Genomic DNA, 27,433 nt, shown 5'->3' with positions numbered 1-27,433 from the left:
GCTCCTGTGAAAGCCTGTGTGTTATGTGTGAACCTTCACCTTTTGTTCCATAGTGTTTCTTGTTGATTTTATTTTCTTATTCAGTGTAGATAAGCAGTTAATAAATGCAAAAATAAAGCATCTTTTGCATAGCTTTAGGTTCTCCTCTCATAACTCTGCCTGATATTTCAAGCTGCAGTTTTCTGTATCAAGTCACCTCAAGCTAGATTAGATTATTTCATGAGACTAAACCAAAAAATAAGAATATTAACCACTTTATAAAATGTTATGTAAACTAATCCATAAACATAGTTAGCTACGGACAGGAAGGTTAAATGCTAAAGGACCACTATGTCAAAATTCTTAGTGTGACACTTTTATCCTTTAGGAGATGGTCTTAAAGATAGAAAGGAAAATATGCTGTAGAAATATGGCTGAGAAGTCACAGTGGAAGACCTCCTGCTGATTGGTTGACTTCAGACTACATTTTGCTTATTTGCTGGATAATATGACTCATCTCCCACATTGCCTTTTGCCCTTTGCTGGTCCCCATGGAAATTATGTCCAGTTGCAAATGTGTTCCTTGGAGTGAGAGACTCTAGGTCACCATAAATGGACAGTAAATTTAAAATGTCTCATTATTCCTTTCAACTATGTTTAAGGGAGAGACAGCTTCAGGAGCTCACAATGTGTATCGCAGCAGTTTGTAGGGATTTATTTTTCTGTCCATTAGTCAGCGATCAGCAGTTGACTTTAAACAATTTCCAAAATCCTCTTACAGGATGTATCCCTAACTATGGACAATCCCGCATTAAGCAGTTTTAAACCAACTGATCCAGATAAGAACCACAATTGAATGGCGAGTACATCTGCCCATGTTCTCAGTGATGAAGTCTGGATTTGTAGTTTCAATGGTCATTTCCTTCCAGTTTTTTGAGGGCAAACACAATAAACCTGCTCAGACGCAGCACCAGATTCTACAAGCCAGACTTTTCTATAAACTCAATCAGCTCACGTTAGATACAATTTGTAGCTTACACAAGCTAGATCCTGTTTACATGGGACAAATTGCAGTATTATCAAGTCATCAACACTGATAAATTTGCAATGTTTTTTATTTACAAAGCAGACTACACATACAATACATCTTACAGGCAGCTTTTTTGGGAAAAAGCTACAGAATTTCTCAACACATCATCACAGCAAAAGATCCTGAGATCAAACAAAAAATGGGACGGCACGCACTCCGAATGTACAAGTACAAAAATAAAACCACACAGACTGAACAGACTGACTAATAAGACTGGGGTTCCCTTTAAAAGGTCAACTAAAAATCACAACAGATTTATAGATCCAATCGGGCAATTGCGTTTTCCAAGAGATACTGCTTCTTATCTCTTTGACTTAAAATGTAATACTTTAGTGTCCCTTTTAAACATTTTGTGACACCTTCAGGGCTCTGATCAAACTACTACTCTGTTAAATCATTTTAAATATGACATGTATAATCCTACAGATTTTAAATACTTTGATTAGAATAATTTAGATTATTAGGGAAATATGTACTTTCAGATGTCTGTATATAATAGGATATTTTTAAAAAAGTCTAAAACACTAACATCGGTAAGTGGGAAGTTGGTTCAACAGGCAGGTAGTCTTTCATTGTAAACTCTGCTTCCTCTGGGTTTAACACAACAATACAGGACACTCTGATAGAAGTCCACTGTATAGAACACAAAGCCTATGAAGTTCAACCATGCAGGATATTTGATTCACGTTCTATACACCACAGATCTATCTAGCAGGTCTGTAAAACAGTACTAACTGGCACGATATAAACAACCGGTCAAGGGTTTAAGACAGAGCAACGGGAGAGCAGCTGAAACGGTTTCCTTCAGTCCAGCAGCAGGAGGCGTTTTACGGCACAGTATGAGTCCTTGAGCCACGGTAGCCCGTCATAGTTCTAGGAATCACTGCTGTGATTTGCTACTACAAGTCCACTTGTTGAGTTGTGTCAAACAGGTGACGCGTTTGTGTACTTTATGCTAATGTCACGGAGCGAAGGCGTTGGCGGTGGAGGGTTTGCGGCTCATGTCCGCCGAGGCTCCAGCCTGTAGGAGAGCTGCGTTAGAGCCCTCTGGTTGTCGATCACACAGAGTTTCCTAACGTAGCCCCGCACCTCCGCCTGATTCTTGTTTGGCTGGCAAATGTCGGGATCTGACGGAGCACAGAGAAACATTTGGTACTGCAGCCTTGCTTAAAGTATTCACGCTCCTTCCACGTCTTTCACATTTGTCACGTTGCAACCACAAACTTTAATGTATTTACAGGGATTTTATGAGATGTCCCTATAAAGAGCTCAAGCTGCACAGAGCTTGTGCAGCATGCATTACCATTATTTACTCTGACGCTCTAATAAAGCAATTTGCATTCAGAAGTAACAAAATATATTATCCTATGCACTTAAGACTATATGTTCATGATCTGTCCCCCACCCCCACTAGCGTCCCAAAAACTGAAATTTGGTTGTTGCAATGTGACAATATGTGAAAAAAGAGAGCAAAATACCAATAGTACTGCTGTTTAATAATGTACAAACTTACTGAATGGTTGGCTTCGACAGTGTCTCACTTGTCGAATTGTGTTTGCTATAATACGCTGATGAAACGATACCAGTGTGTTAGATTATTATGTCTGAACAGAAAGAACTTTGATGCAGTCAGAAAAATATTTATCTGACTTTTTAATATCAAAGGAACTCACCATTTTCTCAAAATTGACCATATTGTCAATAAAAGTCTTGTTGCCCTCATGTGTAAAAGTCATATCTGTAAAGAAGGCAGCAAAGATCATCTATTAGCAACAAGAAGAGCAACATGTTGCATATTTGGAGCACATAAAGGGAAAACTGGAGTTCTTCGAAGACAATTTGTGTCTTGAAGTTTTCCTTGTTTAAAATACTAGCTGAATCTGTGTTTGTCTATTTTTTAAAACTATATCATAGACGACACAGTGGCTCGGAATCACACCTTTGAGAAGCAGCGGCATGAAGGGGATGATTGGTGGCTCCAGCTTGGTAACAGTAAGTCTGTAAGATCGGTGGTTTCTCGACGGGTCCTGTTGTAAAACAGAGAAGTGAGGTTAATTTCTAAAAACCATAAAGGTCAATTCTCTAAATAAAATAGAAAATACACTGAAACGTGGAGAGTATATACAATGTTTAATTTGTTCTTTGGCTTTCAAGCATTTAATGTGCCAGCCTCAATTACTGGCAACCCCTGGTAAAGATGTGGAAAAATTATTGTTTATTCAAATAGCATGAGGATATTTATTTAAGGAATAATTGTGTTTAACAAAATCATAAGTAGTACAATTAAAGGTGCACCTGGCATCCCTTTAGCCAATTTAATATTTTCCAATCAAACAAAGCAACAATAAAAAAACTGACATACCTTAAAAATGGATTAGAAATGCAAATATGTTAAATCTAACACTTCCATTGCTTATCAATGATTGGTCAAATCATAGCAGTAGCAAACAATAGCATTTTCAGTCAAAGCTCACCATCATGCTCTCAAACTCGGCATAAAACTTCTTAAACTTGGTGGGGAGTTTCTGTCAAAGACAAAAAAAACACAACAGAATCTATATGACAGGAGATTTTTCTACAGTTCTTATGTAGATTAGGTTTACAGTAGATTAACTCGTGGATTAGTTGGTTTTGCTGAAAGCTTTACCTCCCATGTCTGGCTCAGCCTGCTGACAGCAGGGTTGCTCATCCCCATAATGATGGCAAAGAATGAATTGAGGTTCTTAAATTCTCGACAGCTACAGACAACAAAGGGAATACGTGTAATAAAAGCCTACATTTTTTGTTGATATCTGCTACTGTCTTTTGCATTCACTAAATGTACTCACTGTGCAGCTATCTTGATGAATTTCTTAAGAAGCTGCACTCTCTTGCTGAGCTGAGTGCAGAGGCAGACCTCAGTGACCACCCACAGCTGAACCTGGTTGAATCTCCTCAGGAACAAGTCCAGATTAGCTGTGGTTCTTCTGAAGCTATGGCGTCCAAACGTGTGGTAGAGCAGCTCATGCTGAGGGAAAGCACAGAAAAAACACACAGACATACGTTACAGTCATGAAACTTGTTTTATGTCTTCTTGATCTTACCGAGAAACACAAGATTTTCAGTACACAATACCTCATGAACGCAGCTGAACAGCTCCCAGTCGAACATGGTCATCTGATAGGCCAAGTCCTTGGAGCTCATCAGCTCAAAGGTTGACATGGAGCCAGCAGACGGGCCTTCCTGGTCCGGAAGAGGAGCCTGACACAAACAGGAACACGTTTGTGTCTTTATAACTTCGCGGGCACGGCTGAGACAAGATTGAGCCACATTAGTCGCTCACCAGACTGCCGAGCTGCTCTCGAGGACAGGCAAACAGACGACCGTTTATGCTCAACGTAGAAAACACTGACACGTCATTAGGTTTCAACATCTGCTTTTCTGTCACAGACAATGGGGTGAAAAATCATATTATATCATTGCTGCTGTATTCAAATAAATTTCTAGATGCTCTGTGTTCTGTTTTCTCACCGCCAGCAGAGCTGAGGTGGACCAGCAGCAGCTCCTCAGTGGTGCCAAGTTTGTCCGACACAGCGCTGATGACCTCCTTCCCGGACGCCACCACTGGAATCCTGATAGTAGTGTAGGTGTGGTCACTGCAGTAGACCTTCAAGAGGACTTCAGACAGGTAGAAAGATAATTGAAGGACCAAGGCATGGTAAGAGTTAGCTAGCTTCTAAACTGCCATGTCAGATTTAGCTTTTAAAACTTGTAGACATATGAATAAATCCTGTAAGATATTTATTCAGTTGTCAAGCTGGCCAATATTTCCTGGAAGCAATGGTCAACAAGCCTTGAAATAAATTTCTGCATTACTGATGGTTTTTGCAGCACAAAGTTAGTTTACCAAAATGAAAGTGGCCTGAAATTTATTTTTAAAAATTCCAAAGGCAATTCTGCTTGAACGTCTGAGACCAGGTCTTATTTTTGCTGTCTCTCCTAATCACCGCCTCACATTTAGATGTGAAAAAAACAGTCTTATCACTCAATATTTATTGAATTTGAATTATGACGCATTTTTCTAGCCAGTACATTTCATAGCGATCTACTAAGAAGCTGTCTGTGTCAAATGATTACTGTGCGACTTACTGTCATCTTGATTCCTAATTGGCTGTTTCTTCTGCAGCCGTTCCTCCCCATTGCTGAACTGTCGAATCAGGGTCTTCTGTTGAATCACATGACATTACCCACATTACTGCGATGCAGTTGGCATAAGCATAGCACAAACAGTGAACAGTAATACTCATCGCGGCTCTTTGCAAACCTTTTTAGTTGATTTGACTTCCTCTGAGCTGCAAAGAAAACCAACAAATTTGGCTTCAAGCTTAGAGAAATCACACTTAATGATTTAAATTGAGAAGATGATGCATACTGTAACTTCACCACTTTCTCCAGGTCAGGCACCAAGTCTTTGAGACCTCTCAGTGTCCGAGAATCATTGGACACACTTCCATACAGCTCCTTCAGGGAACAACAAGTCAGACTGTGCAGAGCTCCAGAGGCAGCCAAGTACCTGGCTTCATTAAAAAAAAAAAAATCATGCTATATTAACCTCCAGGAAAGAGACTGCAGCAGGCTCCTCCTGTAGCAGGTAGGTGTGTGTGTTCGCCCAGCGCAGGGTCAGAATGAGGGCCCTCCTTTTATTGTTGAGTGTGTACTCCAGCCTCTCCTGTTCAGAGCCCGGTGGAGAGACCACATGGTAGGTACACCCAGGGTTTAAGGAAAACAACAAGTAAAAAGTAATACACATCCGATGCCGTACTGAACTTAAAAGATTTTATTTTATCTAAGATGTTGATTTTATATCAGATTTTTTAGGTTGAATTGATACAGAATCAATCTGAATTCAAGTTATTTTTCTTACAGTCAAGACTTCACTTATGAGTTATTGCATGCATTAATTAAAGCTACGTCATCAGAATATGTATTACGGGCATTTAAAAAAAAAAAGAAAAACCAGGACCTTTGATTTGATTCTGGTAAAATACAGGGATTTATACAATTCAGAAAAAACAAAACCTCTGGTTGCCTGTGTGTTAATGACGAGAGCTAATAAGGGTAAATGTCACAACCAAATCGATGACATCAGTATAAGAGTTAATACAGTGCAAACTGTTTTGCATGCATTACATTCATAGGACATCACACTAACCCTAACACATGAAAAGTTTGAAGAGAAACATAAAAAGGATATTGTGCCATTAGTAGAGGGCATAGCTGGCTGTTTGGCATGAAGACACAGTGCATGAGAACAAAATCATCAACCGCTGGGTCTGAAAGGTAAGAGAAACAACAGACAGAACAGAGTCAGGGGACGGAGAAGAAGAGCATAGCGAAGCACAACACACAAAAGAAAAGAGTTTCAAAAGGTAATGGTGATGGAGCTAACTGTAAATATCCTTCCTACTAGATAGATGTACAAAGGCCCAAAAGGTCTATAATCCATTAAACAGATCATTCAGTCCATCAAGAAATCATTTAGTCAACAGTGAAAGTTTAATATTAAATATTGAAATTAGAAATTCATTAATTAAAATGTGCCATCATCAAGGTTTCTGTGCTGCAGTTCTTTCAGCAGCACTGCAAAACTGTTGTTAACATCTGATTGATTAATCTCCACAGCAACTACTTTAGACCAATCATCTTCATTGTAGCGTTGTAATTATATTTTACTAGAAAAACAAAAAAATTTGAACACAAGAGCACAAACCAAAAGACACTACAGTACTGCTGTTCTCAGTATTTTTGATGGTTAGGACAATTATTTGTTTTTAGCTTTGGGTTTTGTTTGTTTCATTTTTTTTCTTCTCATTTGATATTTATACATATTTTATACATATTTATACATACATAGTCTCTAGCCTCCTCCCTAAGCTGTTTCTGATTTATAACCGAGTGTGCCTGCTTGCAGTTACCGATTGCCTTAAACTTTTTATTTCTAATTGTACTTTGAAATGTTTCACAGTGGGGTCATCTGTTAAATTTTCAGTTCTACATTTTTAGAGCATCTTTTCAATCAATGAAAAGTTGACAAACCTCCTGTATTTTGTATTTATTTTTCTCCACCGTTACCTGGTTCGTTGTGATGAATGTCCAGTCTCATAGTCTCCAGGAAGTGCTCAAGAATCTTCTCTGGTGTTCCTGATATCACAGTGTATCTGCAAAAAATTAGAAATTTAAAAAGCACTGAAAAATGACAGAGAAAGTGTCATGTTGTCTATTTTGGGGAATTTTTTATTAACATAAACCAGAGGTTAAATAATCAATTGTAAAATAATACATAATATTTATGATTAAACTCAAAATCAAATCAAATCTTATTTGTACAGCACATTTCAGCAACAAGGCAATTCAACGTCAACAATTGAAACATTACATTTCTGCATTAAATTTGTATTTATTTACATTTTGATTACAAGACTTGTTAAGCACTCTGCATGCTCCAACAATTAGGGTAATGACACAATAGCCCCAAACAGGTAAATAAAACAAACATAATAGGTCTGTGGGTTTTCATCTTCTCAATTTGGACAATTTGACTCTGATTCTTAACTGTTGAACTGCAGTGTATTTATGGCTTCAAACAGACGTATGTAAGTAAATGTTTACTCCTTGCTGATAGTCATTTTAAACACATGATGATCCACTGTGGAAGTAGATGCCAGAATCGGGGTGATCTGATCTCATCCTCTAAAAATAATTAAGACTATAGTGGGCATTATTTTTGGATCCACACGTATCACTTACTTGATGCTTCCCAACGTGGACACCCTGTGGCTTTTTTCTAAAACCAGCACAGCTTGTTCATGCTCTTTCAAACGCACTGTGTTGGCTTCCACATCCTACAAAATACATTTAGAACAGCATCAGTGTAAATATAGGCTCTGCAGTGCAGTACAGCTGACCCGACATAGGAGGGAGACAAAGTCTAAGCAACAATGTTTTTATATCTAATCAAAAAAACTCCCAGGAATATTTTAAAATAGGGAACTAAATGTTTTGAGGTGTCTGTAAAAAATAAAATAAAAAAAAGTCCAACCCTGAGTATCCTGTTGAAGTCCTCCTTATCCACACGGAGGAAGTGGCAGTTGTCCTCTCTCAGGACGATGGAGGCAGCGCGAGGTGAATCTGTAACCAGGGCTAGCTTGCCAAAGTCATCCCCTTCATGGAGTGTGCACACCACTCCCTAAAACATCCATAAAATGAACACAGAGAAGGCCGCAGTCAGACACAAATGAGCTCCGACACGAAGGCGACCTGAGAGTCATCCGGAGCCCAGAAGAGACACCAGACAGGAGCACAAACAGGGCAGCAATGAATCATCAGAGTCTGTCTGTTCATTTGCAAAGAGCCAATTATAAATGTAAATGTGTGATCGCAGCGTGCATCTGCAGCATTTGTTTGCACACAAGTAGCGTGGTGGGATTTTTGTCTATGCATGCAATCCATCAGGTCAGTTAGTCATTGGGATGAGTCAAGCTGGGTCCTGGATGTTTTTGCCAAACTGTGTTGCCGGTGTTTCCCGTCTCCAAAGAGCCCAAATGCTCTTGTGCGTTCTGGTCAGATATGATAACTTCTACAGTCTCATCCATTACAGACAGATGAAATGCTTTCAGATGAAGTGGAAAACCATAAGAAGGCTCATGTGTGAAAACACACTAGCTGATGTGCAGCTAGTGGATGAATGCATCCAGACACACCTACCCACCTTGCCATAGATGACCACGTTTACAGAGCCCTTCTGAATGATGTACCAAGAGGTGCCCTCCTCTCCTTGGTTGAACACTGAAAAATAAAAACACACACAAAAATATCAAATATATATATAATCATCTTTACTTAGTCATGTAGGGAAATGCAAATTTTTTATTATTTTATTTTGTTAAACTACAAACTGGTAAGTGTAACATGTTGTATTGCAATTTTAGTTGATAGACTAACAGACTCTAGTAACAGCTGAATTGTTCATGCTAAAGAAAAGCAACCCCACAGCATGATGCGGCCCTCCCCATCTTTGTGGGGATGGTGTTTGTGTCGTTAGTGCTTTGTGACACAAATTGTGTTTTGCATGTTGGCCAAAAAGCAAATTTTGTGTCATCTGACCAGACCTCCTCCTTCTACCACGTGTTTGTTGTGCCCAAAGCTTGGCATGTTGTTTTATTTTTTAAAAAAACTCTGATTTAGAACCTTCCTCAACTTTCCTCCTGAACTATTTGGTGTGTTCCCTGTTCTTCATGATGCTGTTCACTGATGTTGTCAAACAAAACTTCACAAAAAAGCTGTATTTATGATTAGATTGAACTACAAACAGCTGGCATTTTTGAAGAAAATTGGTGGCACCAGATTTTATTCAGTGGTCTCAGCATAAAATGGGCCGAATACAAATTTAAACCGAATTTACAGATTTTTATTTGGAAAAATTTTGAAAGATTATGTCTCCTTTCAATTCCAATTTACAGATATGAACAACTTTTTGTTTGTCTATTACATAATTCTGTCCATCAGTCCACTGATCGTACTCCACCTGTCCTTACAGGTACAGTAACATTCATAAAGTTTAACTTTTAACACCAACTCAATTACATTACTGGTACAGGATTCAATAAAACTATAGAAGAAAAGGAACAAATTTGAGTAAAAGTCAATTTTGAGCAACATGTTTACAATACACCCCAGAAACATAAAACTTACACACAGTTCCAGCTTTTGCATGTGATTCAAAAATCACAACGCTTGCCAGTTCCCTCTTCACCTGCAAACAAAAAATACAGAAACAAAACAAAAACCATAAATCTATACCACCTCTGTTTATATGCCAGGGTTGAATGAAAGCTATCAATGTTTTCTTAACAATGGCCACACATGGAGACTTCTAATATTAACGGAAGGCTAGTCATGACTATGATCAATCATCATTGAACATGATGATATTAATATCAATAGTGGCATTGTGATTTGATTACGACCATAATTTTCAGTTTGATTCATCAAACCACGTAACACAAAACGAAACCTTTATGAACTGACTTGAATTTCAACTCTTCCCTACAAGGATCAAGAAAACTGTCAGGCTGTTCTGATGATTACTTGTTATTTGATGCCACAAAGAAAAACCAAAAGAGAAGCAACAGACTCACAGTGTTGGAGAGGTGAGATAAGGCCTTGATGTGAAGCAGCTCATCGTAGATGATCTCCAGGTCATCTGCTGTCCTCTGCCCTGGCCTACAGACACACAGAGGCTTCGTCAGAATAAACCCACCAGGGAAGATTTTCTGCATGCCCTCAACTTCCCATCTGTACAATTAATGTCACACGTAATCTTTAGAGATTATTTTACCTTTAGAAATTCCTGAAAACTCGAATTCCAGCAAACTTGTTCCACCAGCCTCTCTCGATTGAGTTTACAGTGCATTAAATAATGCAAAATGGCTACTTACGGCTTCCTTAAGATCATGCGCAGCAGAGCGTCTGGGCCGATCTGAGCCAGAAACAGGATGGTCTCCGGCAGCTCTTCCTCACTCTCTCTCTTCTCTTCTTCACTGGGCAGCGGTGTGTCCTCCTCCTCGTCATCAAGGAATCGATAGAACAGGTACTTGTCGTGGAAGCCCAGTTCCTGGTCCACTGAGTTTAATACACAATATATAGTGTCAGTTTTTAAATCTCTGATTAGAATATTTATCTTTTAATTAACATTTAATTTCCAAACTATAGAACCACATTGGAACTCATGCAAACTCAAGGTTGCATGAATTAAATAAAACTATGTCTGGATAGTTGAACTTAATAAAAAGAAAAAAGATTTTCACTTTTACTTGTGGGAAATTGCAACATGCTACAAACAGGGGAACTACATTGGACAATACTGAGAGTGATAAAGTCATCATTGCGATCTTTTAGATATTTCCTGTTTTTCAACTATTCTTTGGTTGTCTTTATAGGATAAAAACATGTTTTTTCACATGTTTAAGCCTATCTGAGATGCATGCTGCAACAAAATGAAGTGAGTTTAAATTACCATGATTAAGCACTCCTTCTTCTAGCAGCGCCTGCCACATCCCAACAGCATGGGAGCGTGTGAGCACACAGGCACTCTGCATCACTAACCAGTCCACCAGCTCCGTCCCTACGCAGCATTGTCTGCAACATATGTGTCATCGCATGCTTCAAACACCGGAGAGAGACGATCCATACTAAAGCATTTAGAACCAAACGAGTTAATCTGCAGAACGCACCTGTATGTTTTGAGGTGATATTTTCTGTCGCGAATCATGTGCGGCGCTCTGGACAGGATGGCGTTACGTAGCACCTTCCCTGCTCTCTGCAGCTTCTCTGAGGGAACCTGCAGGACCCACAGAAGAACTCTGGAAATGTTGTTGTGTTCAAGAAGTGTAGGAGCCCACATTTGCAATTTCAATCTAAGCCGGGGAGGTAGATAGATTGTTTTCATCAAACTGATGAGATTAGAGCTTGCCATTTGAGCGTTTGCCTGTTAGATTATCATGAGCGAAATAGTATAACCATAAAACCAGAGGTGTATTTTAAAAAACCGAACCTGTTCCTTAAACAGAGAGGAATATAAGAGAGCTGTGCATACACATGCACACGCACAAAGAGTTGCTACTGAAAACAACAAAGGAAGGCATGTTAATTGGGCAGATGGGATCTTTCTTCGATGTGCATGCATTAGCTAGTATTAGCATATCTACAGAACATCAAAACTATGAGTCATCAGTGTGACAATCAATTTTACTATTCTGGTTCATTCAACAACACATAAAAGTTTGCATTAAAAAACAACTGGATTGCAGAATATAGGAGGCAAGTTTGCTCAGATATATGAAGAGCCTTTAAGCTCAAATATGAACAGAAGCATTAATAAAAATGTCCATGTTAAAGATCTACCTGATAACATGAAGAGAGAGAGATATAACAGCAAAAAATATGTGCTTCTCAGTTTTTTGTCACACCAATACTACAGCAAACAAAGAATTGAAGGCAAAAACAAATGTAGCTTTCTTTGATTTTCAGTTTTTGAAAAAACCTTTAAGGCCAAACTGGGAACTACTGGAAATATTTACCTTGTTATGAGCCTTGTGTCCAGAGTCTGAGTTCATGTTGTCTTTGTCTGTCAGTCCTAAGGAGAAAAACCATATTTAGAATAGTTGATTTGAGAAAAGCCAAGCAAAACCCTTCCTATGGCTGTGCCACTAATTTGCTTCAATCATTTATGGCTCTACGTACTGTCGTTGCTGGATCCACTCTCCATGGCTCCATAAGGTGGGGCCAACAATCCAGCCAGGCTCTGACGATACTTCTGTTGGGAAAACAAATCAGACCTTGATGTAGTTTAGTGATGCAGAATACATCAGACCAGAGTCTTGATGTATTTAATGAACTGATTTATGGATTTAACGAAGGATTTTAAAGTGATTGACCCACTGATTGTCGTTCAGAGCTGATCAAGGGAAAATTGTAGCATTCTGGCCAATTGATTGCCCCATCTCCAGAAATTAGTAAAACAGGAACGAAAAGGGACTAATGGAGTTCCTGTTAGAGTAGGAAATTGTGCTTATGTGTGTGTTTTTATTTAAAAGGCACGTAGACCTGTTCTACTACACTACTAAAACAAGATTAGAGCTTGTGACTTTGAATATTATGGGATTCATTAAACATCAAATCTCATTAACACCATGTCTCTCCTGAAGGCCTACAACGTTACTTGAACACAGAACCTCAAGAGCCTTTCAAAACAAAGCCTTTTGTACAACCAAGATCATTTATATGCAGAACATCTAACATTATATAATACACACACACACTCACCCCTACACACACAGCAGCTGCACTTAAAGCACAGTTAAGCTACTTGGCGGGCACAGATGCTGTTCTTACATCTGTTAACATTAAATTATGATTGATTTTCTTTGCCAATTTTTAACATTTCATTTTGTAGCAGAGGCTTGAATGTAAGAGTGCTTTACTGGGAGGTCATTATCTGGCAACCCAGGATTTGTGGGGATGGCCACAAACACACATTCTGACAGAGATGGAAACAGAGAGCATCTGTTTGACCTAAGGACACAAACCCTTTGCTGTCCACAAATTTAAAAATAAAATAAAATACACGCGGTTACATCACAGAAAAGAACAGAGCAATACATTACATCCCAATGATAAAAACAAACGGTGTAAACATAGAGATAGTATTAGTTGTTTTTTTTTTTTTTTTTATTAAATATGAAGTAAAGACAGACTTGCCTTAAAGTGTTATAGCCAAAGAGTGAGACTCACCTGGAGTAACAGTCAGCAAACTAAAGCTGAAGGGACTGAAACCCCGGCGAGCTGCCCTCTGCTCCTTTACAATTCACACACACACCACCGGATAGCATCCTGCCCAAAACAAGCTGCTCTCCTCCTTTCTTTCTACTTCCCTCTTCCTCTTTTCCCCTCAAACACAGTTGCCCCAGTGTCTGTCTCTGTCTCTCGCCTGCCCTCCCTCGCTGCAATCAAGCCAAGAGCCAGAGCACTTTCTCTCGCAGGTTACCAGGGTGATGCGAGTCTGTATTACAGAGCTACTCCAGTGGAGGAGTAGGTGGCGAGAAAGCAGCTCAGCAGAGACAGGAGTTGTAAAGGGTGAGGCTGGAGCAGGAGGAGGAAGAGCAGGGCGGGCGAACCAGAACAAGGCTTGTAAAATAGTTCAATGAAGGCGAAGGGAAGTGGGCATAGGAGTAAAAAGAGACAAAAGAAGGAAGAACAAGAGGGAGAAAGGGGCCAGGGAATCATCAGGAGCAGCTCCTAGATGTATCTTCACTTGCATTTGTAAATACATATATATATGTTTATCCCAATTTTATTTGCTGATAGAATTGCAAAGCGACGCTTCCTCTTCTTTCATCCTTCCATCAAACACACGGCTGCATTCATCTTGTAGCTTTCTAGTGCTCAAAGTGCATGTGCACACAAATTAGCCCACACGCGCTAGCGCACAAATGAAACTCAAAGCGCCTCGCACTATGAGCTGGATAAGACTGAAAGGAGAACAACCTCAGGCGACATGCTCTGCTTTGTGTCTACTGTCCTAAAATAGACGGCTGATAGGGACCCAGAGTGCACTTAGTGAGCAAGCAAACACACTACCAGCCCAAAAAGACAGCACGCACGCTTTAATTACCAATTATTGTCTTATCTTACTCTAACGTGTCCCTGCGGCATTAAATGGAGATGCCACGATTCAGTGAATCAAATTTTTATTCATGCAGTTATACAACTGGGAAGGTTTTTTTTTTAATGATAGAGATAAATGTGTTTTCAGTGGCGATAGAGAGCAGCAATGGTTCTAAAAAAAAATCCATGCAGATTTTTTGGGAATTAATTTAGACAAAAAAAATAAGAAATGTTCTGTTGTATATCTGTTATTGTATGCTTATGTAAGGTAATATCTTTTTTTATGGGAGAGTAGTAGCATTACAAACAACTAAACATATCAGATGCAATAATATAACTACTAGAGGGATGTTTCCATTCAAACATCCCTCTAGATCGAGCAAATCTACACACAGAGCCAGCCAAAAATATCCACACTCCACAAATGTTTGATAATTTTTTTCATAATATAAACACAGACTTCGGTGTCTGTTATTAGTAATATATTTTGTTATTTCATATACCATCAAAAATAACAATCAAGAGAAAATAAAATGATAAATTGTCTTGCAATGTTCGGGAAAAAATACCATAAACAGTGTTGCGTGAATATAATTCAAATTAAAACAATTATGAGGATATTATTTTCTAATATGAGAAATTCAAAGCTTTGGATATTATTTTCTAGCAGAGAAAAATAATTAACAGTGCTTGTTGTGGGTGATATTAGATATTAAAGAGACTGGTCATCTTAACCAATCTTTTATGAGTCATTTTCAAAGAGAAACCTCTTCATTTTATTATATTTTGAGGAGCTTGAGAGTTTTATGCACTACACAGGAGATTTTATGTTAGCAAAGTTCAACAAAAACTGAAAAGAAAAATTTACAAACATAAAAAGATAATATATGCAAGACACAAATCTTTAGAACCTTTGGATTTGTCAGGATCTGAGTCCTTAGCAGACAGCAGGTTGAAGTAGTTACTGGGTGACGACTGTGAAGCCAAAGTGAAGTGATCCACCTCGCTGCCAGGACCTCCCTTGAGTGGGACTTTGTGAATGGAGTCAGTAACCTCAACAAGAGACACCTTCACAAAGGCAGCTACTACAAAGCCAACTCTACAAGTGCAATCCAGCATAAAGACGATTCTGTTTAAGCTCAATTTTGTTTGTGCCAGCAATCTCAAACAAATCAACAGAGAGACAGGCATTAGCAAGACTACCACGACACATTTCCTTCCTCCGTAGGATCTTTGCACATTGCATTATGTCTAATTAAGATCATCGGATACATGCTCTCTTTTTATAAAGGAAAAACTGAGTCTTGACAGTACAATACTGTTGTCTCGCGGTGCTAAACTGTCTAACCTATTTTAACAAACACAATTGGATTTATTACTGAAGGAAATCAAACAACCTATTTCCAAATATCTACCAAGCCTCTCAGGATGTTGTTGTTAGTCCCTTTTTCTTGGTCGTCCTACTGTAACTGTGGAGTATTTAAGTCTATATTATTAATAACACTCACTTGTAGCTTTGTGTTAAATGATGAAAAGTGTAAATTACAAATAAATTGACATCATCTATGACAAAGAAGCAACACAGGCACGTGCGGTACATGCATGCCTTTGTCTCCCTCTGTTCTTAAAATAGCCCATTGTTGTGTTGCCTGAGGTGTTCGTCTTTTAGGAGCAACAGCAGACGCCATAATGGTGGACAGCCCTCTTGTGGTCAAGGGGACAATTGCAACAGAAAGCTGCTTTGAAAACGTACAAAATCCAAAATGTCAAAGTTTTACCTGCCTAAATCTTCATTTATAGATTGGGTTGTTTAATTTTATTATCTGTTGACTGCTTCATCTCACCTCCCACAAGGTTTTGAATTCCCTCTGTTCGATCCGGAGAAGCTCGCTGGTCTCTCTGCTGACAATGGTAGCGTGGCGAGGCGTGTTGTCCAGGATGGACTCCCCGAAGGCCGTCCCAATCCCCAGGGTGCAGATCGTGACTGCATCCTGAACACACAGACAGATGTGGTTAACACGCAACAAGCAATTTATGCAAGCTTAATTTAGGTTTATTTATAAACTTTGCAAGAACAATACAGAATTTAATACAAACGGAAGGTGAAACATATTTCCTCACATTACAACCACAAAACCTTCGTGTAGCTCACTGGGATTTTGTGTAACACCAACACAAAACAGCTTTTTGAAGAAGTTGTTTCAAACTTTTTTTTTCAAAATATTCAGTAGGCAAATGAGTTCACCCATTAAAATGCTGTCTACATCGTTTTAAACTTTGTGATTGTGAGCGCGAGTGGGAATAAAAACAGCAATAGGTATTTTGTTCTATATAACACAGTAGGAGTGTAACAGGTAAAACCTTTTATGGATGCAAACTCGACTAAAAACCCACCTGTTTAGGATTGTATTTGAAACGTAATTAATTACAAATTTATTGATGGAACCTGACCTAATGTCGTGTTTTAATTGTTGATTCTATGTTGCATTGTGTTTCTGTGTTTGATATGATGTAAAGCACTTTGAAATGCCTTGCTGCTGAAATGTGCTATACAAATAAAATTTGATTGATTGATTGATTGATTGATTGATTGATTGATTGATTGATTGATTGATTGATTGATTGATTGATTGATTGATTGATTGATTGATTGATTGATTGATTGATTGATTGATTGATTGATTGGATCCCTTGTTTTTCTCTCCCACTCCTATTTAAAATCTGGTGCAACTAATTGTCTTAAAAAACGTGTTATGTTATAAAAACTCTTTCCCTTCTTCAGGCTTTCTATCAATTAAAATGGGAACCGCATAATCAAACAGGCAGCGCAAAAGATGTTATTCAGAGAAGCAACCAACAGGTACATGACAACTCAGCGGGAGTTACTGAGATCTACTGCTCAGGTGGAAACGCTTGTTGACAAGCAGTTATCAGTTGTGCACTCCTCAAATTTGGCCTTTATGAAAGTGCTGCCACTGATACAAAAAGCCCTACAAAGTCCAATTTACTATAAACCCTCCATTGGATAGAAAAAAAATTAATTTGAATTTAATCTTCTGTTTCCATTTGTGCAAACTTAAGTCGACAGAGATATACCAAGACTTGAAGATGTGACTTCAGTAAAAATTGTTTTCCTCAGAACAGGCACACCACACTTTTGAGAGTTTTGTTTGTAAAATTTTTTGAAAACCATTTACTTACCTCCCACTTCACTATTTTTTTTTTTTAAAGAATTTCAAATAACATAAGAAAAAAACTTACGATGTTGCAACAGGGTCGTGTCAACTTTTTCAATGTAACACATTTGTAACACACAGCAGTGACAAACAGCATATAGCTGAGGTCTGGATGAAGAATACACGCGCACTTACTCATCTGTCATTACTTTTACTTATTTAGACAACATTTTTCATTGAACTAAATAAACCTTCTCAGTCGTCCAAATTAAACTGACATTTCAAATATAGCTACAGAAACTAGGCCACCAATAGCACTTTAGCGCTCCGAGCATGACTAGGACGATTTGCACCACAGGAGCTTCTTATCTCTGTCTTTCAACTGGAACAAATCCTCTGTCCCACATGCCATTCTTCTCCTCTGCATGTACACTAGAACCCTATTTCCACAGTTTTTCAAGCAAAATGGACATCCAGTCCATCAGAAAGCTCAATTCTCTGGGGATATGTTTTCTGTGCTGTGGCAGTTTTGCTTTCTGAATATTTCCACGGGGACAGAGCAGTGTACTAGAACAATGTCAGCATTGAGGGGAGTCAGACAAGACCGGCTCTTTGAGACTGAGGACACGTTTACAGCTGAATGGATACCGAGAGAATAAGGCGGAATAGATTATATCGATACCAAATGATAAAATTATAATTTGGGGCTTAAATGATGGAAACACAGCACAAACTACATGAACTGCTTCAGTTGATAGGCTTGGTCTTACCTGATGATTAGCCGTTTCTGACACTTTGACATCCAGGGAGCCAGACAGAACAGCATACCAGCTAGTGCCTATGTCTCCTTGTCGAAACACTGTAGACAGCAATAGAGACATATCCAATAAATTAGAATATGCATTCAGATGAGGCCCATATTTGTCAGAGTAAAAGTACCTTTTAAAAATAATAACCTTTGAACTGGTGGCATGCTTTTCATAAAAGCCACATTTCTGTGTTAAATATGTTTTTTAATAGTCTGATGTGATATACAAAATTTAAATGTCATGTATTCATGAACTGTAACATAAACAAAGGCAATGAAACATCCATCTATGTGTAATTATTCTATGTAATGTTTCACTTAGTGATAAAGTTCCTAAAATAATGGCATTTTCAGTAATATCCTAATTTATTTAAAAATTATGTAAGGCAGCCAGTTTAAAATAAAACACATCCTCAGCGCATTTACTTCATTCAAACATTCATAAGAAGATATGTTTCAGGTCCTTAATAAAAAAAATATATATATAATGCAGTTTACAAAGAATATTCTTCAACACAAAGAAATATGTTGTAGATCACTTTTAAGAGTAGGGTATTTGACAAAATAAGCAAAGTTTTTTAATAAAAGAAATTGGGGCAGTATTTACGGGAATGCTGGTTGTTGGGTGGTTTTTTTCTGGGGTTTTTTCTTCATTGTTTGAATTGTGATTTTTTTTTAGATATAATGTGAAAACCCTAATAAATATATTAAACACTAAAAAAATCAGTAAATGATTATATAAATAGACCCAAAATTTGAATTATTATGGCAGTATAGAGCAATTTCCAGGTTTATTTAGTTGAAACTGGAATATTGTGGCTTCATCCAGCCATGAAAGCAGGTGTCTTTTCCCAGTGAGACCCCCACACATAAAAATAAAAGACATAAAACATAAAATTGTTTTTACATTTGCTTGAAGCTGACCAGTCTGCAAAGCTAACAGAGCCGCTGCTGGCATAAGCAGAAAAAAATATCAAGCCATGCAAATGAATGTCAATCTTTCCACAACTGTGCATCTGCAGCAGCAGTATAACACGACAGGGACAATAGCATATCGCCTCCAGCCAGGTCAGCCACATATGACTACTGCTCATCAAGATCAGCTAAACTGTCCACCAGCATTAGCAATCAGTGTTTTAACTGTGACTTTTCATTTCTCTGTTTCCCCATGCTTGTTTTGGCACTACAAATTTGTTCAACAAAATGTAGCGTAATTGGCTAAACCATCACATTTTTACACAGAGTTTTAAAGATTTTGTTTGTATTGTTTTGCTATCTGATGCGTGTATTTTGAATATTTTCTTAAAGCATTTTTAGTTGTATTATCTTCTTTCTGTAAGATTTTGTACACAATTGTGTTCTGACGCCAGTTTATTTGCAAAAAGGCTTTAGACACTGTACAAAGTTTATAGAAAGAGGTTATCTTTTGTAGATGTCTACTTTGTTATGAACAGAAATGAAAAATGTCTTACTTCCTAATGATGGTCCCTTTTAGATCACTCATGATCAATAACTGTTTTTTGCATTGCTTGGTAAGGAAAATATTGGCTAGTTATGCAGGTTTGTGTTTTGATAAAATAAAGAATAAAACAGAACTCCACTGTTGAAGGTCTCTCCGTAATAATTAATTAAATCCATTCCCTTAAATTTCTGCATATTGAAGGAATCAGGATATTTTACTCTACACAGTACATCATCATACAAAAGAGTTGCAGGACTCTGGGGGAAGACAATGTAGCAAAATTACTCTAATATCAGAATTAGGTGTGCAGATGCCACAAAACATATCAGCAGCCCACATTATTGCATGCTAGTTGGTGTTAGTGTACATACATGTAATGCCTTTCTCCAGGCATTCATAAAAGGCGCAGGTACAGATCTGGAGCAGGAGTGGAGGTGGAAACCTCTGGAACGTTTTGACTCCTCTCAGTCTCGTCAGTATGATGTCCACATCCTCCCCTGAACGCTCGGAGGGCCTGTGCAAATAGGATCAACATTTAAAGTTATCTACTTGAGTAAGGTACAAAGATATCCAAACCTTTCTTATTACTGTGTTTATTCATTGCCTAGTACAGCTGCAATCAGCAGTCATTGACCTATTGTGCCAGTGAGAATCATACTCAGATTCATCACTACAATAGATTACTGTAATTATGAGATTTTATGATACATTTTAGCCATTTTCTGATAGTGGACAGAAAATGCAACATAAAATCAAGAAATTGGTGCAAAATGTTTTCGTTATTTGTACATACAACCAGTTTACTTTGGTTTAAGGTCCCTTAACAGAAATAGGAAAGCTCACTCACGTTAATCAGATTTTTGGAATCATAATCCTGTTCAAACACCGTTAGGCATGAGTTAAAACCTATGTAGCTGATGATTTTAGATGAAGGCGCAGAACTTGGGGACAGATCCGCATCTTCATCATTCCACCCACTTAGCACAATGGACCAGAAACAGACTCACAGCACAATGCCGACACCACCATGCTTGACAGTCGGTACTGTGTTCTTAAATTTGAAAGCCTTAGCTTGACAACACCAACATTTTTCTTGTCACTGCGGCCAAATGGCTGATTCATTTTTACCATCTCTCCCATTGGTATGTGGTATTCCCATGTGGACAACTGTGGAGTTCAGTCATACTTGAAGGTGTCAGTTTTGGAGCAGGGACTCCTTTCTTAGCTAATGACATATTAAACTCACTTTACAGAGGCGCTTCAGCATCTTCCATTGTAGGAAGAGCTCTGGGTTGTTCTTGAATATACTTCTTAAATCAGAAGGTGAGCATATGGTTGAACTTTAGGCACAATTAGGTTAGATCTTCTAACTTAACGACATAAAATCCTAAACACACATCATAATTGGTTATGAAAAGGATGAAGCAGGGAAACAAGAAGCTGTTAGAATTGCTCTAAACTCACACGTATTGAACATTGGTGTCTACTGTATACATAAGGTGTGGTTTCTCTGTAACTTGCTAAGAGACATTTAGCCAAATATTAATTATGCATTTGAGTTTGCATGTGTAAATTTGACTCTGGATTATATTTGCATAAAATACAAACTGGTGCACTTATTTCTTGTATATAAAATTCAATAAAGTGGTTCCTTGTAGTCATTTATCACTGAAAAAGAATCGTTCAAATGAATCAATACCATACTATTACTATTGTGTATGGTAACAAAATATATAAGTGGTAGTGGGGGAGGAGGGGCTCATAAAAGTCCACTTCCTGGATGCTGCTAGTCTATCTGAGCCTTGCAGCATGCTGTGATTAGCTATAGCTTAATGAAAGCGATCAGCAGTCTTAACCTAAATAATTAATTGACCCAGTAGTGCTATGTCTTAAGACAGTCCTTTTGTTACATTATCCTAGCAATTTTGTGAGCTTGTGTGTGTGTAGTGTGTGTGTGTGTGTGTGTGTGTGCAAGCACGCTGCTTCATTCTTCTGCCTACGCTCTTAGCATTAGCAGAAGAGGGCTGCATGCGCCATCTCTTTCCGCACAGGCCCCCCCACTGGGTGTTGATGTAAGTCCTTGTTCTGGTGCTATTTTCTAATAGACTTCTAATCTCACTGAGCACACCCACAATTCCTGCTTGTGAAATCTACGAGGGTGAGCAGCGAACACACAGAAGTATGATCCGACGGATAAAACCTTCTGCTCAGTGGCGCACTGAAGAAAAACTACAGCGCCAAAACGTCTCACAGGAAAACATGCTGCAGTTAGAAAGCGCTCATTCACTTATTTTTTCTTTGCAAGTGACTCATCCTTGTGTGTGTGTGTGTGTGTGTCTCGGGGTGTGTATGTGTGTGTGAATTCCTCATACAGAAGAGCTAATGCACTAAAAGAGCTCCTTCATTCACTGATGAGAGAATGCCTGTCCCCTCTTCAGCTCTAACATCTTCCCTCGCCCGCCCCCCCCCCAGCACGTTTTGTTTTTTGTCTTCCTCCTGTTACAATTTTCTTCAGTCAGCATCTATTTTTCTCTGCCTGTCTATAACGGTGTGTTTCCCTCACACCATGGCTTGCAAGACAAAACAGTATAAATGCCTTTGTGATTATATCAGCAAAAGAAATTGTTTCTTGCCATTACTGACAAAGATTTGACAAAGATTTGTTGTCACCACCACTCACATAACAGCTGTATTATTTTGTACACCACACTAGTAATGGCTTGGACCCCTTTTGGCCTGCAGAGCTGATTTAATAAATGTACCAAAGTAACCGAAACCTCCCTTGGAAATTATGGTTCATACTGATCTGCCCCTTATCACAGGTGCATGATAAAGCGGTGGACATGGTCAGCAACAATACATAGTTTTGTCTGCAAAAACTATATTCCATGCTATTAAAATGCCACCACCAGCCTCCACCACCAATAAAAGTCAGAATGAATGAATGCTTTAATTTTATTTACTCCAAATTCTGACCCTGCCATGTGAATGTTTCAGCTGAACTTGGGACTCGATTCAAGACGTTATTTGGTCCAACACTTGGACGGGGCTGTTTTTCCCAATCTGTTACCCAATGGTCGTCTGCTGCTGTAGCCAATCTGCAACAAGTGTTTTATTCACTCTACTGCTGCCTACCTATCATCTCAAACCAGTCTGATTATTCTCTTTTAATCACTGATCACAAGGCATTAATGTTTACACAGACACCATTCATTTGATGCTTTCTCTTTGCCAGACCATTCTCTATAAGTCTGAGATGAATGTTTGTAAAAAAAAAAAAAATCCCAGCAAATCACCTGTTTCAAAAACACTCTATCTATTACCAACGACCGTGCATTGAAGTAACTTCAATTTGCTTTCTGTCTGATTCTGAACTTTAATTTGAACTTCAGCACATCGTTGTACAGATGGAATCAACATCATTTCTTTTTCCTACAAGTGACTGCACCTAATTTAAAGAAACTGAACACTAAGGTTTGCAACTTCTTTAGAGTTTGATGCAATAAAAGCTCAAAATAAGCAGACAATGGCTTTGGTAAGTTTTAATATCAAACCAAATACATGACGTATCAGATCTAATCAGTTATGATGTCAAAATCAGCAGACTGAAGCAATGACGTATTATTGTCATACTAACTAACAAAACTAATTTGCTTGCCTATTATAACTGTTTATTGTGCCAGACACCCAGAAGTTGCATTGCCTCCTATACAGACAATGCTTTCCCCTATATGAGTGTGTGGAGGCTGTGCAAGGGCGAAGTACGTGGATGTCTGAAGATGAAGATGTCTATAGATGTCTAAACAAGCTCTAGACCAGGTGTGCCTAGTAATGTGGCAGCTTTGTTCATTTTTTTCCATACCTGACAGAAAAGCCTCCTCCTACTTAAATGAATCTCTTCCATGTTCTTTCTGCTTCTACTCTCTGACTCATCATCAGTCATCTGCCTACGTACTGGCCCCCACAGCTCAGACAGAGCATCATAGCCCAGTGTAGTCTGGGTTAATGATTTCGACAGGTGGACTCCCACGCATTACAGCAGGAAGAGACAGAAAGGTTAACTATGTAGGACTGCAGAGCTCTACATGTCTACAGCAAAACTGTTAACTCTGTCTGCAACAATCCTTTAACTCCTCATTCATTCTTTGTCCTTTAATATGCCCTGAGATTCCTGCCTGCAAGTCTGCCAGGAGAAATGTGTGTACCTCATAGTTTGAAATGAATGTGACCTGAGAGGTGTTCACCTTGCTTCACTCTACCCCCCTCCATCTTTGCTTCCTCTCTTTTCCAGTATGTCTCTTTTCTCACCCTTCCCAGCCTGATGCTAATGTCAGCAGAGATCTCAGCTTTCAACCACAAATTATGCTGCACACACACACACACACACCCACACACACACACACACACACACACACATGCCTGCACATCCATATACAAACCAACCTCTAAAGAGAAGACTGAGAGACACCTTTCAATGTTCTGCAGATTGTTTCGGGGAAATGGATTTGGGTGAAAAAAATACAGTTTCCAGATAAATCAATCGTGGTTTCACTACATCAGGTCCAAAAAAATGCATTTCCTGTGCTCTCTGGTTTTAGATTAGTGCAACAGAGATTTTTCACTTCCGGATAAAGCTACTTCAGCATCCATCTACATAACGTACAACCTGGGAACTTGTTAAACATCAGCTATTAACCAACACACACACACAATTCTCATTATAACCTAATTTCACTGTACTATCACAAAAATAAAAGAAATGTATTGCTTTTATTTAAAACAAAAAAACAGTAATAATTTCTACTCCATTCTATGTTCTACTGATTAGCACAGGATTTATAATCACTGCAGGATTTAGTTGTTATTTAAATGTTGATACATGGACCTAAGCAATCAAAGAAATATTCTGCAAATTAGTAGTAAGATTTAACCGTTTAGCACAGGAAATTATAGGTCTCTGCCGTTTTGCTCCGCATAGATTGAGACCCATACATTAAGCCTTTTCTTAACAGTAGCGCTGCAATCGATCAAGTTTATTTAGACAGCACATTTCAGCAGTTCAAAGTGCTTTACGTCATAAAAACAACATACAGTCAACAATTGAGACAAACATTACATTTTGACGAGTGCCATCATCAAAATTATCAATACATGTCAAATATGTTGGTCAGTGTCCTATTTCAGAAGCAACTCTAAACAGACCAAATCAAAATGTGCAACTTGCAATCATATGCTTACGGGGCTGCATGGATGCAATATTTGAATATTTATTGTGTTTCTATGTTGTAAGAGCCGAGATGCAAATTTTAAGAACAGTGAGTGAAAAACTCAAAGAAAACTTGAGGGACATCAAAAAAATGGAAAATAAACAGAAGGGGTAGGAAAATGAGTTATATTGTTTGTACAGTATTCAACAATAATATGACAATTCATTATATTCATTCATTTTCCAGCCATGACTGTCCATATTTTTGGCCAATAAAGGTATTTTCAAACGGCTGAAATAGTTTTTCTTGGAAACAGGGTTAAAGCATAGCAGCTTTCAGCCAACTTACTGGCAGTGCACAGCAACAGAAAATACAGGTCACTTGAGCTCTTTCTCTGATATATAATTAAAATAACAGCAAGACAGAATAACAGACAATGTTTACATCTTACAATATTTTACATCTAGATAGCAGTAATAAGCCGATGCATATAGAAGACTATAATATATTTCATGTTACATTTTTTTAGTGATTATATTTTGGTACAGATTTTCAATTTTGGTGCTTCATTCGGACATTTTATCTAAATGTTCTTCTGGATTGGGCCATGTACAATGTGCCTAGTGCAACAACAAACAAATCAAAGCAAATTTATCCGGCACACGCCTGCCTCAGTTGAATTCCCTTATCAGCATGTCTATAACAAATCAATGTTATTTAAAAATATTGATCATTTTTAAATTATCTTAATCTTAGTCCTTCAGAGGCAGTGTAACAGCCCAATAATCTGATTTAGGTGTGTTTGAGAAGGGATGCATCTAAATGTTGCAGGACGGTAGCTCTTAAAGGAGGGACTTGGGCAACCTTGAGCTAGCATATTTCCCTCTCGATAAATGTCTTTGGAAAATTGAATTAAACAATTTTCTCTGTCTTTATATCACCACCTTCCACTCTCCTCATTTCTTCACATCAACAGTTTCTGTAACTCAAAGCTGTCAAACCCAGAGTCACATGTAAGAGCTGGACATTTACTGAACCAGAGGAGTGGAAAAAGAGTGCTGAGTGCGCCACCATAAAATCCTGTCCTGTCCATCAGTTCATTCATTAGTGACTCCCACCTACCACTGCAGACTCACTGCATTTGAAATTCCTTCAAGAGGCAAATACATCATCAGTTCTCACTGTTTTGTAATATGTAAACATACGACACATGGCCAAGAGTGTTGAGTAAACAATTATCCGACCCTAGGGGTTAAAGAGCCGTGCCCTCTGCCCTCACCCCCTCAACACCCCAAAACAATTTGGGCACTCTACCCCTTAGAAAAAAACAGAATGAGGACTAAAAATGAAGTGAAAGGGTTAAGCTGGCCTTATTCTCACTAATTGGTGATAAATTATTCCACAAACTAAAACAGTCTTTCATTATCCTCAAAAGAGTCAATGTTGAAAAAGTTAATTTTGGTTCTTATTTCCACTAAATGTGATGAAACATAGCTCAGTAAAAGTACTCTACAAAATGCCCCAGGTTTCCTTCCAGGTGTGGATGAGAGGACAAGATGGTAGCTTCAGGTTGCCAATGGTAACGTGACAATGTGTCAGAGAGGTGTGCGCAGTATGCGTGGGTGTGTGAGCAGTGGGGTGCAGGTCTTATAGATCGGGGCTTGTCCATCAGAGACAGTAATTAGTGAGATCTCCTGCTTCATAACAGTTCCTTTAGACATTGTTTTTATCGCAGTGAGATTTTAGTTTTATGGACCCAAAAAGAGGATAGAATGTTAGTTCCTGCTGAAGTTGGTCACAGTGTGAACTGGCTGATCAGCTAATCTGTTCAGTCAGAATAGGCAGCTTTGCATGCAGCAATGTGACAATGCCCAGTGTAACAAACGAATGAACTCCAACGCTGTGATTCTTCTCCTCTACATCCTGAGGCAATCGCTGGACAGTTCGCTGTTCTAATTTGAATATGACTATCGGTCTCAGCCGACAGATAAAACCCATGTGGCGCTCACCCACCCTGTCTATCACAGTCCACACAGTGCAGCAACACCCCACTGAACCTTCAGGCCACCAACGCCTTTTTGACCGAACACAGACAAAACCGAGATTTTGTGCACTGTCACACACACTACGTCCTACTTTCATTGAAAACACGCAAAACGCTGAAAACGAGGAACATCACGCCGTCACCGCGCTGTCACACTGCACACGCATCCGTCACCGGTTCCGATTAATCATGCAAAAGCAGATGAATGAATGAATAAATGAGACAGGCGACGGGGTGGCCGTGGGTCGAATGTTGTTTTTTTCTTTCTTTCTTTTTAAATGACCCACCTTTTATCCAGACAACAGATCCACTCCGCCGATGGAGACGAATTCAGGGACGTCTGCACTGCGACCATCTTCCCCGGCTGCGTGTCGCTGTGATGCTGCCGGAGGAAGATTCCCGGTTATCGGTGGTCGTTAATGAACGTGAGCTCCGGTTGCTCGCCCCTCTCCCCTCCCATACCC

The 27,433-nt window shown here is 38.7% G+C and overlaps 1 protein-coding gene across 2 annotated transcripts; it reads right to left on the bottom strand.

Moving 5' to 3' along the window:
• Positions 1-1,076: 1,076 nt before the first annotated feature.
• On the bottom strand, positions 1,077-27,433 carry LOC102217330 (rap guanine nucleotide exchange factor 4-like). Of its 2 annotated transcripts, XM_014475985.2 has the most exons (30): positions 27,257-27,433; positions 20,090-20,232; positions 18,219-18,307; positions 16,117-16,263; positions 12,350-12,422; positions 12,187-12,242; positions 11,341-11,447; positions 11,124-11,245; positions 10,546-10,729; positions 10,246-10,330; positions 9,800-9,860; positions 8,817-8,893; positions 8,148-8,294; positions 7,856-7,950; positions 7,181-7,266; positions 6,303-6,381; positions 5,661-5,811; positions 5,481-5,569; positions 5,373-5,400; positions 5,198-5,273; positions 4,580-4,726; positions 4,392-4,489; positions 4,184-4,309; positions 3,898-4,076; positions 3,717-3,807; positions 3,544-3,594; positions 3,009-3,096; positions 2,743-2,807; positions 2,583-2,637; positions 1,077-2,196 (listed from the first exon to the last, which is right to left on the bottom strand). In XM_014475985.2, the coding sequence occupies exons 1-30, from the start codon at positions 27,322-27,324 to the stop codon at positions 2,069-2,071; spliced, it is 2,991 nt and encodes a 996-aa protein (XP_014331471.1). In that variant the 5' UTR covers positions 27,325-27,433; the 3' UTR covers positions 1,077-2,068. The 2 variants fall into 2 exon arrangements, with proteins under 2 accessions (XP_014331471.1, XP_023190531.1); XM_023334763.1 differs by lacking the exons at positions 16,117-16,263; positions 18,219-18,307; positions 20,090-20,232; positions 27,257-27,433 and adding an exon at positions 13,400-13,527.

This window comes from Xiphophorus maculatus, chromosome 6 (assembly GCF_002775205.1).
Source record: "Xiphophorus maculatus strain JP 163 A chromosome 6, X_maculatus-5.0-male, whole genome shotgun sequence".
NCBI classification, from domain to species: domain Eukaryota; kingdom Metazoa; phylum Chordata; class Actinopteri; order Cyprinodontiformes; family Poeciliidae; genus Xiphophorus; species Xiphophorus maculatus.
This window is presented reverse-complemented; position numbering and strand designations above follow the sequence as displayed.

What these genes read in the sequence shown, in the direction of transcription:
- LOC102217330 (XM_014475985.2), bottom strand. Translation starts at nt 27,324, where the DNA reads ATGGTCGCAGTGCAGACGTCCCTGAATTCGTCTCCATCGGCGGAGTGG. An exon ending in CAGAAACGGCTAATCATCAG is followed by an intron (nt 16,264 to 18,218) that starts GTAAGACCAAGC and finishes CTGTGTGTTCAG; the next exon opens with GATGCAGTCACGATCTGCAC. An exon ending in TATCACCTCAAAACATACAG is followed by an intron (nt 11,246 to 11,340) that starts GTGCGTTCTGCA and finishes CATATGTTGCAG; the next exon opens with ACAATGCTGCGTAGGGACGG.